The sequence below is a fragment of the Drosophila sulfurigaster genome, chromosome 3 (assembly GCF_023558435.1).
Source record: "Drosophila sulfurigaster albostrigata strain 15112-1811.04 chromosome 3, ASM2355843v2, whole genome shotgun sequence".
Taxonomy (NCBI): domain Eukaryota; kingdom Metazoa; phylum Arthropoda; class Insecta; order Diptera; family Drosophilidae; genus Drosophila; species Drosophila sulfurigaster.
The window spans coordinates 13,395,584-13,411,898 of NC_084883.1; the positions used below are offsets into that span (position 1 = coordinate 13,395,584).

General features: G+C 41.3%; 1 protein-coding gene across 1 annotated transcript; it reads right to left on the minus strand.

The window, feature by feature from the left end:
- Nucleotides 1–1,956: 1,956 nt before the first annotated feature.
- Nucleotides 1,957–15,824, minus strand: LOC133841287 (polycomb group protein Psc). The gene is made up of 4 exons (XM_062273658.1): nucleotides 14,973–15,824; nucleotides 12,680–12,770; nucleotides 7,371–7,574; nucleotides 1,957–6,152 (listed from the first exon to the last, which is right to left on the minus strand). The coding sequence occupies exons 1-4, from the start codon at nucleotides 15,379–15,381 to the stop codon at nucleotides 2,537–2,539; spliced, it is 4,320 nt and encodes a 1,439-aa protein (XP_062129642.1). The 5' UTR covers nucleotides 15,382–15,824; the 3' UTR covers nucleotides 1,957–2,536.
- Nucleotides 15,825–16,315: the final 491 nt, after the last annotated feature.

Here is a 16,315-nt window from a genome sequence, read left to right on the forward strand (position 1 = left end):
GCTAGTATTATAGAGTATAACGGTCTTAAGGAGACGTTTGTAACAGAATGATGTATCTCCGATCCTATATAGTTTAATTTTTCATCAGCATCAACCGATATCCATATGAACAATAAAATAGATACAGCTAAATATTGGGTGCAAGATCAGATCAAGAACAAACCCTAGGGAATCAAATAAAACTACAATAATAATTGCAGCCTGAAGAATTGGTTGTAATCAAATAAAAATTGTTAAAGTTGTTAAGAAATAGATTTGCTAGAATGTCGCTCCAGCTGTCAAGCTTAAATTTCCTTGGTGATAACTCGGTATATTTTATACGCTATGGTATATTTGAAATGTAATACATAGTATATTTCAGTATTTTTTTGGTATATTAATTTACAATATTTTATGATTAATAATTCATGGTATATGTATTAATTTTCTTTATTTTACGAATAACAATGCACTCTTTTGCTATGATTGAAACTACGTAGCGAGTATCTCACAGTCAAGAACACTGGATGAGCTTTTTGCTTTTTATACTCACCGCCATAGGTCTTCTTCTTCTTCTTCTTCTTTTTTGTTTTTTTTTCAGCTCTATGTTAGCTTTTTATTTATTTCTTTGTCTATAGTAAAAAAAAAAATGTAAACCCCGATCAGCTGATTAAAATTTTCACTTGGTTGGCATCTAAGAAAAACGCACCCCAAGTTGGAGTTTCCATAAATACGAGTATATCACGCAGACAGCTCGAAATTCAACACCATTTACAAAGGCCTTGAAAAGGATATGAAAATGTCTATTTACTTAAATGTATAAAGTCCAACTTGGTATTTGTTACAATACATATCCATACCCTGTATAAATATTTACAAAATCATTTTTCTAAACTTTGCCACCCTGAACATTGTAAATTTAAAGCCGTATCTCAAAGTCTCCAGTGTGCAATTGAATTATGTTACTCTAACCCCGGATACATATGTGTATTAAAAAGTTCTGTGATAAGGGTTTTTTCGTGGTTTTCAAACAGGTTCAGGGTGTGAAACAACAAAAAAGCGAATGATTGCTAAAGTACAATCCTTTGTCAATTCATTCAGGAAATGTATTATCATTATTATTCAAATTTAAAAGAATATATTCCCATTGGGAAACAAATAAATGTATTCAAAAACACAGGGTATTTTACAGTCCAGCCAACATTATCTTCTTCGGAGACTAATAGTTATTGGTTAGGCCATAAATCTACTTGCGAAATCTGCAGCGCCGTTAAAGCAATTCGCACCTAATCCACCCCTCAAACACTACGCCTATCAAGATACTCTTCGTTTACTTCTACCCGCTGTTTCCGTTTTTCCACTTTTCCGAGGGCTGGACGAACAGCAGCTCATTAGAAGTATCTCTCTGTGTGTCTGTGTGCCTGCCTGCCTGCGTTGTCTTTTGGGACTCATTCCTTTTGCGAAAATTGCCAATTTTCGATAGCGTAAAGCATAAGAAAAAAAATAAAAGGAAAAGAAAAAGGAAAAACAAGGAAAAGAATGGCCAAAGGATAAAAGGCAATGGATTTGCAATGATTTTCATTGAATTTCGAACCCAAAAGATGTCAGTCAGGCGAAAAACCGAAGCGAAACCAAACGGAAAACTGAAAACTGAACACCGAATACCGAAGAAGATTCCTCCGAGAGTCCCGTAATCTTTTATTTGCTTTTTGTCTTGGGCATTTTTCATTTCTGCTCAGACGCGACAATGAGCAGCGCGACACCACAAAGGGTCGCTCAGCGGGATTAGGGACGTCCAAAAAAAAAAAAGGGACGACCTTTGATGCGATGCGATGTGATGCATTGACCTTGTGACCCCTCGATGGCCAGCTGGTCGATTGGCCGGCATTGATTACCATTGACTTTTTCCCTGCTAAGAATTAAAGTAAGCCAATTTTCAAATGTTTACATTGAATATAAATAATTTTATTTATCGATTATTTTCGGTTATTCGGTAGAATAACACTTTTTATACTTATATCGTATGTAATCAACTTAATCGATAGCTTAATTACTAACTTATTTCGAATGGAGAAGAGCTTTGTGCCATGTGCTTCCAAAGCTCTTCAATTTATTATCTTTTTACGTATTTACGTGCTACAGCTGGAGCTTTCATTGCAATGCAATTTTAATGTGCTTAGCAGTTGTGTGAAATTACAAATTACATTGTTGGTATACAAATACTTAAGCATATTGATTCTGAATCGTTGTCTTCATATATCGACTATATATGTATATAAAATATCTATGAATATTTTTGTGTATAATTTAATAATACATTTATATGTACAGCTTTTGAATGCCTTAATTTTTGTGTTAAAGTTTTTTGTACAAAACGAGAAAAACGAGTAACGAAGCAGAACGAACAAAAAGAAGGTCTTTAAATATTAATTAGTGCCTGCCTTTAGAGCACGGCCTTCGCTTTGAAGCCGCGACGCATTCACTTCGCTAAGCTTAAGGGTGGCTTGGGTTGATAACTGGTGGGTGGGTGGGTGGTTGGTTGTTTGGGTGCCGCACTTCACTTGCTCTTGGCCAGGGGCAGTCCATTTGTCGTGGCAGCCGCCTGTGGCCTCGGACTCGCATTGTTTTTGGTCAACGCGCCCGGAGTGGCGGCTGGCGTCAGTTTGCCACCGGCTAGCGGCGAGGTCTTTGGACTTGCGGCCACTGCGACGGGGGCAACGGGGCCGCCGGGACTAGGCAGCGTGACGGTGGGCAGCATGGGCATTACGGGTTTGTGTTCCCCACCCGAAGCTTCGCCACCGGCCGCTGCACTCTTCAGCTTCTGGAGATAATCGTTGAAGACCTCGTTGCCGGCGCGTTGAATGCGCGACAGCTGCTCCATGAACATCGCCTGCTGATAGTTGTACATGGGCGAGGATGCCAAGTTGTACAGCTGTGCCACCTGTGCCTGGGCTTGAGCCTGCGCTTGGGCCTGAGCCTGAGCTTGTGCCTGCGCCTGAGCTTGTGCTTGAGCCACCTGGGCGCGCATTAGATTCTCCTTGAGGAAGTTGCTCAGGTCGAGCTGATTGGCCGCAGCGGCCACAGCGGCACTCGAGGCAATGCTCAGCGGTGCCGAGAGATGCGGATGCGGGGCTGGCGGACCCATCTTTGAGCTCGGCACAACTGATTGCGGTGGCGGTGTTGGCTGCTTGTTGTTGCTGTTGTTGCTGTTGTTCGCCTGCTTCTTGCTACCTGGCGACACTTTGGGAGGTGAAGTCATCTTAGACAACGCCTGATTGCCATTGCTGAGCTTGGCGGCTGCTTGATTACCTCCGGTGGGTGACTTTTTGCTAGCTGGCACCTTCTTGCTGGCTGCCAGATTGGGTGCAAGGTTGAAGGCGGGAGGCAAGACGTTGGGTAGCTTGGGTGCAAGTTCGTTGGCGGCATTCTGACGCGGCAGGATGGGGCGAAACTTTTTGGCTGCGGGATCACCGAGTGCGCCAGCAGCTGGTCCAACTCCCGCACCAGCTTGAGCTGATTTCGGTGACTTGTTCTCGCTGGAGTTGGGTGAGTGGCTGCCTTGAGCGACACCCGCGCTGCGTTTCTCCGGACTGGGCGTTTTCTTGTCCGCCTGCTGTGGCTGCAACACGGGTTTCAATGGTGGATTAACTGGCGCACCAGCACCGGGCGACGTCTTGGGCGGCGTGATGACACGTGGCACAGCAGCAGCGGCGGCGGCAGCTGCGACAGCTGCTGGTAATTGCTGTGGCGGTGTCATACGTGCCAATAAATGCTGTGGCGATGGTATCGTCTTGCTGGGCGGCGCCGGCAGCTTAACGGGCTTTCCCATCTCCTGTTTCGCTTCGGCAACGGGTGCTGGCTGATCGGGCAGCTTAACAATCTCAATGTAATTGTTCACCGGACTCTTGTGCTTGGAGTGCACACCGCTGTTGGGTGACGAGGCGTCGCCATTGTCACGTGAAATCGTGATGGACAGCGAGGAGGGAATATTGATGTTGCACGAGTTGAGCAGCGACTTCACCTTCACCTGTTGCTTCTCGGGCGCATCTTCGCCACCGCAAGGACTTGCACTACGTTGCTGTTGCTGCTGCTGCTGCGTTGGCTTGGCAGGATTTGTGTTCTGATCCGATTTGGTGGGTGGCGAGGGGAAAAGACCTCCGCCACCGCCACCAACCGATGCTGAGCCATTTAGCATGCTTTGCAGATAGTTGCTGGCATTCGACGCTGCTGTTGTGGAGCTTGGCTTGGGCGTGTACTTGTAGGTGGGCATCGTGGGTATGTTGTAGTTGGGCACGTACTGCGGCGAGCTGGGCGAATAGATGGGCGAATTGGGCGTGTACATGGGCGTGCGACAGCCCGGTGGCGCCTCCTTACCCTTCGACTTGCTGGCATTGAACAGCGCTAGATTCAAATAGTTGTTTGACTTGTTGTTGTTGTTGCCGTTGTGCGTCGAGTTGTTGTTGCTGCTGTGGTTGTTGTTGTGGTTGGAGTTGCTGTTGGTCTTGGCTGCATTGGGAGTTGTTGGGGGCAACGCTGGGGGACCCATCTTGTGCTCTTGCGACATCTTCGGACCGTAGACATGAGGTTTTGGTTGCGAGGTTGCGCCAATGCTCTTGATCTCGGTGCCTGCATCCTTCAGGAGTCGATTCACATCGCTGGGAATGTTGGCAAACGGATTGGGACGCGCTGCCTTTGGCAGAATGGGCTGATAGCGTTTGGCAATCGGCGTTCGATTACCGGGAGCCGCCATCTGTAGTCCCTGATGATGCAACGGCGCTGGCGGCGTGAACTGTGGCAACACTGGCGACTGTTGCTGCTGCTGTTGTTGCGCCTTGTGGCGTGCCGCAGCAATCGGAGCCTTGGCGGTTGGTGGCGGCATCAGCGGTTTGTCGGCAGCTGGCGAAGGTGAATTACCAGCTGGCATGGGCAGACGGATCTTGAAGTCCTCGCGTGGCAGTGGCGGGGAAAGTTTTGGCTTCTTCGAGACCGCCTTGATGGGCTCTTTGCTCTTGCGCTTTGAGGAGGCTATCGACTTGGGTGGCATCGCACTGGGCGGCTTCATGAGCATGCTGTCGTCCAGGTGACTCTTTGACTTGTTGTTGTTGTTGCTGGCGGGTTGTGTTCCGTTGCTGCCATTGAGTGTGGCGCTCTTCTCGGGGGATTCCACCTTGACCTTGATGGGAGTCAAAGCAAACGATTTGAGGAACTCCGATTTGGGATCCTCGACGCAGGCGCCGCTCGTAACTCGCGGACTGAGCACAGTTCCCATGCCATTGGGACTGAGTATGCGCTCGGTGCGGATGGTCAGAGGAGGTACTGTCAGTGGACTGGGACTCTTGCGTTTACGTTCGCTGCTCGAGGACTTCGGACTGCCGTCCTTGTCTTTTTTGCTCTTGGAGCGGGATTCCTTCTCGGGTTTCAGTGGCTTGACAATCTCTTTGCGATCCGGATCGGACATGTTGATGATGGTCACGCTGTTCTGCTTGGACAAATCGATCTTTAGCTTGATGTTGGGCTCCTCCTTGTTGGCCGTGGGCGAGGGCAAACTCTTGGCGCTGCTCTTTGTGGTAGGGGAATGATGTGTTTTCTCGTGCTTCTCCAGCACATTGCGATTGATGACCAGCTTAAGGGAAGGTTCTGTGGGGGAACTCAGCTTGGGTGTCACACGGAATTCCTCCTGAGGCTGCGGTGGCATTGACGGTTGTTCCAACTTGATGCGCGGAGCGGGTGGCGAAGGAGCTTTGATGGCGGGTAGAATGGGAGCAAGAGTTGCTGCGGAAGTTACTGGCGCTGCCTCCTGCTTCAGTGGCAATGCAGGCAACGGGGCAGCAACTGGAGCAACAACTGGAGCTGGAGCTGCTGCAACTTGCGGCTTCATGGCTGGCTGTGGCTTAACCAAAGGTTGCGGTGATTCGTAGACACGGAAATAGAAGCGCATCGGTGCATCCCGCTTCCACGTGTAAATGTAAGCGATATCCATGAGCGTGTAATAATCCAACAACACAATTGTCTTCACTTTGTACATGAGATCGATGCTGAAGCGATGCGCATCAATCTCGAACTTGTCGTAGACGAACTTCTTCAGGTGACTCACTCGACACATCGCCGGACACTGCAAATATCGTGGACGGAGCGTATCTCCGAATTCCAATTCGGATTCGGCATTCAATTCGCTGAAAGTAAAGGAAGAAATTGAACATTAAAAATTGTTACAATCGAAGTTCTTTCCTCCATTTTTGCAACTTATATTCAAAAGCTTTAAAAACGCTTCATATTTATTTCCATATTGTGCACACCACATTTCCAATTAAACCGGTTTTTTACATGCATTTGACATCATTCATTGAGGTTTCCCTGTTCATTTGAATATTTTACAACCCTCTTTGGCTTATGGGAAAAATCATAATTTATGCGTTTAACAACCAACCAGATTTTACAATGGCTTAATGCCAGCTTCCTTTTAAAGTCTATTTTAGCTTTGCTTTCAATTGAATTTGGTTTTAGAGTGTTTCATAAATTTCCGTACGAAGAGGGGTTAAACTCTTCCTTCCTTTATGATTTCGATTCTAACTGGCATTTCGAATTTTTTGGGAATATTTACTGATTTTTTAGTATATATAAAAAATTTCAGAGAGAACTTATCCTTTTAACCCTTAAAAATTGATAAAGTATTATTGTTCTACAATAATTTCCCTATGGTGTTTCCCTATGTATGTTTCTTCTATGATAAATCGCTCTTTAATTTTCTACCTATTATTTAATTTGTTTTTTTCTTTTGATATTTGTATGTCTTTTTATCGTGATATATTGTTTGTTATTATTATGTTTTTTATTTATACTTTTTATATTATTTTATTATTATTATTGGGCATATTTAATGATTTTCTAGTATATATAACAAATTTTTAATGAAACTTACTCTTTTAACCCTTAAATATTGTACCATTGTTCTTTAATAACTTCCCTATGTTGTTTCCCTATGTATGTTTTTTTTATGATAAATATTTCTTTAATTTGTAATTATTATTTAATTTGTTTTCTCTTTTAATATTACCTTTTTAACATTACGTATTTATTTTTATTGTTTTTTATACTTTTTATATTATAATATATTATTATTTTTATTATTTTTTTATACTTTATATATTATATTATTATTTTTTATACGTTCTGTATTATATCATTATTATTTTTTGTACTTTCTATATTATATTATTATTATTTTTATTATTATTTAGACTTTTTATATTATTTCATTATTATTTTTTATTATTTTTTATACTTTTTACATTATATAAATTTTTTTATATATCTCGTTTCTTATTATTACTTTTCCTAACTTTGCTGTACTTAATTTCTAGTAAATTCTTCAAAAATTCATAGAGACTTACCCAAGTTCAGCAAACTCAAGCGACAGCGACATATCATCGGAGGGACTGAAGATTAGATGCTCGGTGTCATCGCCACGTTGTTCGGGCGTGGCCAAGGCCGCCTCCTGTGGACGATCCTTGTAGAAGGCGCGTTTGCGCATTAGCTCCCGTTCGTAGAGACCTGGCACGAGTTTATACACAATAGCCTGCAATGTGGTATCCGATCTAGAGAAGAGAGAGAAAAAGAGAGAGAGGGAGATCGGTTAGCTGAGGTGTTGCATAATGCGCTCTAGCCTGAGGGAGACGTAGAAAACATGAGTCAAGAGACATGTGTGTGCTCAGTGAAATGGAAAAGACACACACACAGACATAGGGAGACGGCTGCGTCATTGTCTTGAGCATGGTTTTTTTTGTTGTTGTGTGTACTACTGGAAAGCGGGAAAATTAGTCAAAATAAGAAGTCAGCAGCTAGAAGGGACAGTCACTTCCTTGGCGCGGAAATGAGCGCACAACAACCCACAAAAGATGCACACACATAAAGTACAAGCACACAAACACACACACACACACTACTCACACACTTTGGGTGTAGAAAAAAAGTACAAATTAGACGGCAGATGCAATTGCTTGAATGGCACGCAACAAACGCCAAAGACGCAACAGCAACAGCAACAACAGCAGCAACAACAACAACAACCACAGCAACAACATCAGCAAATGTGTGGCATGCGCTGAGCTGTTGCTGCCCCTTAAATTTAGTGGTTGCTTTGCTGTTCGCTGTACGCTGTTCGTTGTACAGGAACTCGCATTAAGTCGCATTTCACAGAAATTTACAGACGCAGCCGCCTCGCTTCAATCATTTCGAAGAGAATTGAAAAGAATTGAACAGAGAGAACAAAAGAAAAGAAAAGCAAAAGGAATAGCGAAAAAAAAACAAGAAGTCGCGCAGATGAGAAAGATGAAGGAGGCAGCCAGCGAGCGAGACATCAATTTCCTACCCAACAACAACAGCAAACGAAAGAGTTCAGAGCAGAAAAACATTTTTTAAAGCATTTCAATCATTGTGATGATCTTGATTGGATTAAAATTTCGCATGCTCTTCAAGTAAACTTATCATATTTACAATCTCGTATCAACAACTAGGCTGAAGTGCAGTCTTACAAAGCAAAACAAAGACGGAATGCCTTGAATAACATAAATAAATTAAGACTTTTTGTAATCACAATTTCCAAATTTTTGATAAATACCTTTGAAAATGTTTTAGTTGATGTTTAGACAAAATTAAATGTTAAATGTATAATTTAGGTTTGAAAATTACTATAAGGAAATAGGAACAAATCAATGAAAAAGGGGAAACGGTAAAGAATAAATTATTGTTAGATTCAGAATATATGTGGAGAATTCATTCAAAAAAAATTCTACAAAAATTTCCAAATTTAGGGAAAACTAGCTTTTAAATGATCTGAATTGATGTTTTTACAATATTGATAAATAAAATGTATATTTTACTTTAGGAAATTACAATTAAGAGATTAAAACAAATTGTTAAAATAACAAAATAACGAGTACAACAAAAGAAAATAAATTGTTGTTGGATTCAAGCAATTTGTTGAGATTTCATTTACAAAATATTTTACACAACTTCCAAATTTGGTGTAGTTTCTCAAAGTATCTTCTGAGTTCTTGTTGTTTCTATAAGATTTAAAATTAAAATTCACATTTCATTTACGGAAAATTATATGAAAAGATTAATATCTCAAACAAAAATGGTAATACAATTTAACTTTATAAGAGAAAATCTTTTTCCGGCAAATATATCAATAAAATTAAAATGAAATAACATGTTTGACTTATTGAAAATCACTTTAAAACATTATTATCTCATGAAATATCATATTTTACATATGGAAAATGAATTTAAAACATTATTATCTCATGAAATATCACATTTCACTTATGGAAAATAACTTTACAACATTATTATCTCAACAAAATTTAATTTACTAAAAGAAAATCACTTTGCAGTAAATACTTTTAAGTAAAATTAAAGAGCTGCGGCTCGTTTTCAACAATTATTGTCACTTTCAAAGCTCTTTTTTGCAGCCGTAATTGGCAACACAACAAATTGTTAATATTTGTATAGAAGCTTAGCGAAATTGAATTGCAAGTGGACAGACGGCATCATTTAAGAGAAGTTTAGATTAAAGCAAAGCAATGTCAGAGGTTGAATGAACCCAACGTCGAATTGGTTCTGTGATTGTTTCCCCCCCCGTCACGTTAGAGGAGTTTCCTAGTTATCTCTTTGCCCAACCCTCCTCGGTGGTTTGGGGAAAACTGTTAACTTTAGCAAGTTTAGTTGGGATAGATTTTTGGCAGGACTTCGACGTCCGTGTGCGCAGTGAAGCAGCCGCAGAAGTTTCACAGTGTGGTAATTGTGGTTAGGCAGAAGGCTGAAAACTTGGCTAAATGTTTTGGGGCATCAATTGCGAGAGGAGACTGGGGATGGAGAAGGGAGAAACGCACCTTGAATTGAAGTTGGATGCTGACGTCTGTGGTGAACTTTATTTGATGCCTGCCAAATATTTGGCCACTTTTTTTGTAGTCTCTGTGTGCGTGTGTCTCCCAAACTTTTGTGGCCCTGCCTATCCGGGTGTTACGCTGTTTTGCTGTATATTTATCTGACGCACGTCTCTAATGAAAAACACGTTCGTGACGAGCGAACGAGCGAACGAACGAGCAAAGACGAATCAATTTAAGGTACAGCTTTAATGGCACTTGCAGCACTTTTCGCTCAGCAGCGAACACAGCAACCACCCGCTGCCAGGGTTGCCACCCCCTGCTGTCGTGCTATTATACAAATCGTTAGACCCACACCACGTTCAAATTGTTGATGCTGCTGCGAGTCAGGTTGTAATCTCGTTGGCTGCACACAAAAAGATAATGAATCCGACTACAAATTCAGTGATAGCTAGCTAAGGCAAAAGACAGTCAGACACAAACACACACACAACAGGCGACCTGCAATGAATGAACCTTTTTCGTGGGGGGCAGCAAAGCTAAAGCCGCGAGGGCAATTGGTGTGAAGTCAGCAGAAGAACTATGAGAAGTGCTTTTTGTACGTGGCAGACAGACACAAGAGTCGAGTTGAATTCCCGGTCTCGTCTCCAATTAAATTTATTGCGAAAGTTTATTGTTAAACCCCAAAAAAAAACCAAAACAAGAAGGAAAACCGAAAATTGTTAACAAAAGACGAGACAGCACTCTGTTTATTTATTCATTTTCTTTTATGACCGATTTTCGTTGCATAAAAAAAAAGAGAACTCAAAACTGGACTTGTCGCCGGCCATGTTTAAATATCTCATTGTGGTGAACAGCCAACTGATAAACTGCTAAAATAAAGAAAACAAAAAAACACAAAAAACAACGAAATAAAAACGGAAACTTTGCAAACGCAGTTCCAAGAAAAGCAAATCGAAAAACGCCAGAGATAATTAACGGGCGGGTCTTGTGCTCAGTTTCGCCGACGGCAATCAGCAAACCGGCAACCAGCAACCGACAACTGACAACAGACAGCAGCAACAGCAGCAGCTGGAAACACTTCACAAAAGCCAGGCACACACACACAGAGAGACAATCAGAGACCCTTTTGCTGAGAGTGTCTCACCTTTTGTGGGTAGAGAGTTTTTGGACATCGCGACTCGCTGAAATTTTTAGCGAACACAACTTGGCAAATGCATAAAAGACAGCAGCAACAACAACTTTGGAAGCAGCCAAAAATGGAAGTTCCCACTTTGGACACAAGTTAACTTGTTTGCTTACTTGTGTTGGGCTAAAAAGGGTCGTCAACTGTCGTCTTTGGTTGAAAGTGTCAATTGGCCAGCTTGTCAACATCAAAACAGTTTCAATATGCTTAATGTTTATGCGCATTTTAAAGTGTCATACGAAATGCATGGAAGTGGAACTTTTCGAGTGAAACAAAATATTTACTTACTTCGAAATGAAGTCACTTGCTTTGAAGCCAGACCAACTCTTTTTTTTAAAAGCATATTTATGAATACTAATAAGAAAGAATTGCTAGGAACAAACACCGTCTTGTATAAACACATTTAATTATTTTTGGAATTGAAACTTTCAATTAAAATATGTAAATTTAGCAAACAAAAAATTAGAATTGAGATGACCAAAAAAAAGGAAATTTTAACAGGTTTCGGAATTGGAATGAAACATTCAGTAGAAATATGTAAATTGTACGACAACCAAATGTATAATTGAGCTGAGAAAGCAATGTGGCTTGGAATTTGGAAATGAAACAGATAGGAACATTGGAATGAAACACTTAGTGAAATTATTTCAAATGTACAACAAACTAATGTAGATCTATACTGACTAAGCAATATGATTCAGATGAGAGGCAGGAACGTTTGGAATGAAACACTTAGTCAAATTGTATAAATTTAACAACAAACTTATGTAGAGTTTAGAAGATAAAGCAACGTGACTTTCTAGAGAAACTTGGGAATGAAATAGATTATCAAATAAATAGCTGTCTGAAGTCAGGAACGTTTGGAATGAAACACTTGGTCAAAATATTAACATTTTAGAAAAAAAAACTAATGTATAATTATACTGACTAAGTAATGTATTCCAGAAATGTAATGAAGGGACGTTTGGAATGAAACACTTAGTGAAATTGTTTAAAATGTACAACAAACTAATGTAGAACTTAGATGAATTTGGGAATGAAACAGGCTCTTCAATAAACAGCTATCTGAAGTCAGGAACGTTTGGAATGAAACACTTAATCAAATTATATACATTTTACAATTAATGCAGAATTATACTGACAAATAAACGTAATTCAGCAATGCCAAGCAGGAACGTTTGGAATGAAACACTTTATTTAATAAACGAGCGGCACAAGCTTAATTGCAAGTTTGTACAATAACTTACAATTAAGTAACCACTGTTCTAAGCTACCCATGCCACTTACTTCACACATTCCATAGGAACGTGGAATGGAACACTTTATTTAGCCAAGCAAGAGAATTATCTCCGCACAACAAGTTTATGTAACAACTTTGCATCAATTGCTAGACAAGTTGTCAGGGAAAATGATGCGTAACCATATGAGGGGCGTTTTTTTTTTTGCCATTCACTCAACTGACAAATGACAAGGAATCCTCATCTCAAGTCCTCAAGTGCTCCGCAGTGTCTAATATCAAATCCTAATTGCAGTTGTCAGTGACAGTCTTTCCTTGACTTGAGCTGTCGCTCCATCTGTGACCCTCTTTTTCGTATTTCTACTCGAATATTTGTGCGATTTTACTTACTTGATGTTCGGCTTGGCGTTGTTGATGACCATCTCGCAGCGTGGACAATAGCGATCCTTCCGCAGGTGATTGATGAGGCAACTGTGGCAAACTGCAAACGATAAAGAGATTGCGAAATTCGGTTATAAAATGTGCAAATACCTTTTGGGGAAAACGTATCGATAGAGAGAGGAGACGAGACGTAGCTCAGATTTGTATACAACTTGTATGTTCTTTTTTCTTTTTTGTTTACCCCTTTTTGCCACCTCACAAATTGATATGATTCAAATTTATGTAAAACCCTGAAAAATAATTCCCCAAGCGAAACGCACGCCAATCCCAAAACTCATACAGACTCTCTTTTACAAATGCAACAACAGGGCTTATTCCTCCGTCCTCTGACTTTTCGCAAAAGCGAAATAGGGAAAAGGGAAAAGAAGAGAGACAACATTGAATTCAGAGCAGAAACCACCCACGGGCCAAAACGAAAATGCTCCAAAAACACGAGAAGAAGAAGGAAAAAAAGTTGTTTTGACTTTAATGTCAATGCCAGTGTCTGGTTGCTGTCCCGTCCTGTGCAACTGTCAAGCCAGGCGACAGGAACATGGACGGACTCCGCAACGGGCAACGGCAACGGGCAACCCAGACTAGACTCAGAGCCGGGATACGCCGGGGGGAATCGCATTCGGTTCGCCTGTTACGCTTGTCTGTCAGGAAAGCAGAGAAAAAAAAATTATACAAAAAAAGGAAGGGAGAGGAAAGCTGGGCAAAACAGGGAGCAGGGACCAGGGACAACATCCCGAACGCAGAACCAACTGGAGCGTATGCTGGGTGTGTGGTTGGCTGCTTGGTTGGGTGGTTTGGGTTGCTGAAGGGGGGTGACGGAGTAGTGGGCTGGTGGGATGCTGTAATGTTGGATGATGGGCGAGCTGTTGGCCAAATGGCCTCGAGTATGCAACAAAGTACGCAACTGAACCGAATCCAACAGCTGTTGCTGCCATCCATTTACGAGTTCTGCTGACGCCATCAGCTCTCCCTCTCACCCTCTCTCCCCCTCTCTCGCTCTTTTTCTCGTTCCAATTCCAATTCACGATTTACAGATGAACGACTACAACTCCCAGGCGCACTCTGGCCAGGATTGGAGCATGGGAACAAGTGATATGTCGGTCTGACAACAGATTTAAATGAGGCTCGAACCAAATGAATGTCATCGACACATTGCTTTCCAGATTTACTCGACTCAACTCGACTCGACTCCAACTGCCTCATTTCAGCTAATGGCGGCGTCTGTTTCTCTATGCGTCCGTCTTTCCGTCATCCTCTCTCTGTCTGACGCCTGGGGCTGTGATTAGCAATCACAATCGATTGGAAATGCTCTCTAATTTGCGAATTGGCCACAGAATCAAAGGAAAGCTTTGACTAATTGCTGATTTCTAGTGGTTTTTCCTCCATTCAGACCAACTGTCAACAGCAGCAGCAATGTGGCAAAATGTCGCAAATGAAAAGCTCAAGTGTTAAAATTGCATTTTTCTTTATCCATTATGTATTATAAATTAATTCAATTGTGGGATAAAATACTATTTTAAAGAAAAACTTCACGTACTCGCGATTTATGGCTTTTTTCAAACTTTGCAGCAATCTGGCAACCCTAACGAGGTTTTTCATGCCGCATTAAGTTGGCTGCGTCTGCAGAGACTTACAGATTTTGTATTTTATGCTGTGTGCTAAAAACTAAACGAAATACACCGGAAATTGAAGTAGCGAATTTCTGTGAAAGCTTCGCAATGTTTTTCAACATTCTAGTTTGGGTTTTCGCTTTTCTCCCATAGCTAGAGAGAAGAGAAGAGTGGGGGATAGAGAGTCGTGGCATGACCAGGAGAGACTTGTTGCAAGTTCGGGTTCGGGTTCGACTTGAAAATGTTGTTTGATTTATGGTTCAGTAGTTATTAACCTGTATCCCCTAGCAGAAACCATTTGTAATTATTTAGTCTGACATATGTACCATATATCTCTTGTCATTCTCTCCCCCCTCCTCCTCCTCCGCCTCGCTAACTGTCGCTGTCTCGCTCTGATGCTGCTCATCTCTGTTCGGTTGATGGGGCATATGCAAAAGGCAAAGGCAACAGCAAAAGCGAAGGCAAAGGCAAAGGCTCATTAATGTTGGCCATTAACTTATCGCCAGGCAGCATCTGCAGACCAGGCGGAGAGGGAGTGAGGGGCGGTGGCACTTTTGCCAGTTTTCTAATTAGTCGCGAGGCAAGTGCTGAGTGGCAAGTTGGTAAGGGAAAGGAGGCAATCTGTAGGCTGTACTTACACGAGTGCAAACATTCCACGATGGTCGTCGCATTGATCAGATACCCCTGGCACAAGTGGCAGATTATATGCGGATTGACGGCAGTTAGAAGCACGGGGCGTGGCGTTGTCATCATCAGCGACGTCGTCGTTGACGTTGTTGTTGCCGGCGCCTCTTCTGCGGTTGTGGGCTCCTCATCCGCTGAGGCGCCACCGTTGCTGCTGCATGCATCCTCCGAGTTGGTTGTCGACCATGCCGATGACGATGACGATGTCGATGAACATGACGAGGCTGATGATGAACTGTTGCCCTCGGCTGCCGATGTTGTTGTTGCTGGAGGTGTTGATTCTTTCTTTATGCTTTTTTTTCTCCAGCAATGCCTTTGCTGCCACTGCTGTTGTTGTTGTTGTTGTAAATGCATTAGTTGCATTTGCAGCAGTTGTTGCTGCTGCTGTTTTTTGTTGTGTTTTCACTTTTTACTTTGACGCCGTTTGTCGTCACATTTTGTAGCTGTTTTTGCATTTGCATTTTATCAACATTTGTCGCCTGCTTTTTGCTACTTGTGTTGTTGTTATTATTATTATTTATATTATTATTGTTGTTGTTGTTGTTATTCACATTGCTGACAAAGCTTTTAGCCGACTTCGTTTTAGCCGCTGCCAGCGTTGACAATTGCAGCGCTGTCGACGCTGACGTCGCTGCTGGCTTTTGTGTATGCGCCATTGTATTGGGCGTTGTTGTTGCTGCTGTCGCTGCTGCTGCTGGTGTTGCTTTTGTTGTTGTTGTTGTCTTCGACTCTGGCGTCATCATAATAATAATAATAATAATACTAGTACCTAGCAGTCACAGACGCCGCATTAAATTCGCTTTTATTTTCTGCAAAAAACCGAATGAAACAAAGAAAAAATTGTTAACATTAAATATGCAAACGAGAAGTGTTAAAACAAGTTGGTGTATACGACTAGCAGATACCGTGTATTGCAGTATAGAAAAATGATAACATAACTTGTAGTATTTTTAAAATTTTGTATCTCTTAAAGCTATAAATGTTAAAACTAGTTGATACCATAACTTGCAGTATTTTTACTAAAAATACTAAAGATTATTTTCTAATCTGTAATATATTACAATAATTTAAAAAAAATTTCAAATTTGTTATCTCCTAAATCGAAAAATGTTAAAACAAGATCAAGATACCATTACTTGCAGTATTTTTACTAAAAATACTAAAAAAAAATATTTTCCAATCTATAAAGCTTGCTAATCATGATATCATAACTTGTAATATTCTTTCTAAAAATACTGAAGATTATTTTATAATCTGGAATGTTTACTAATTTCCACAATTTAACAACTTTGATAGG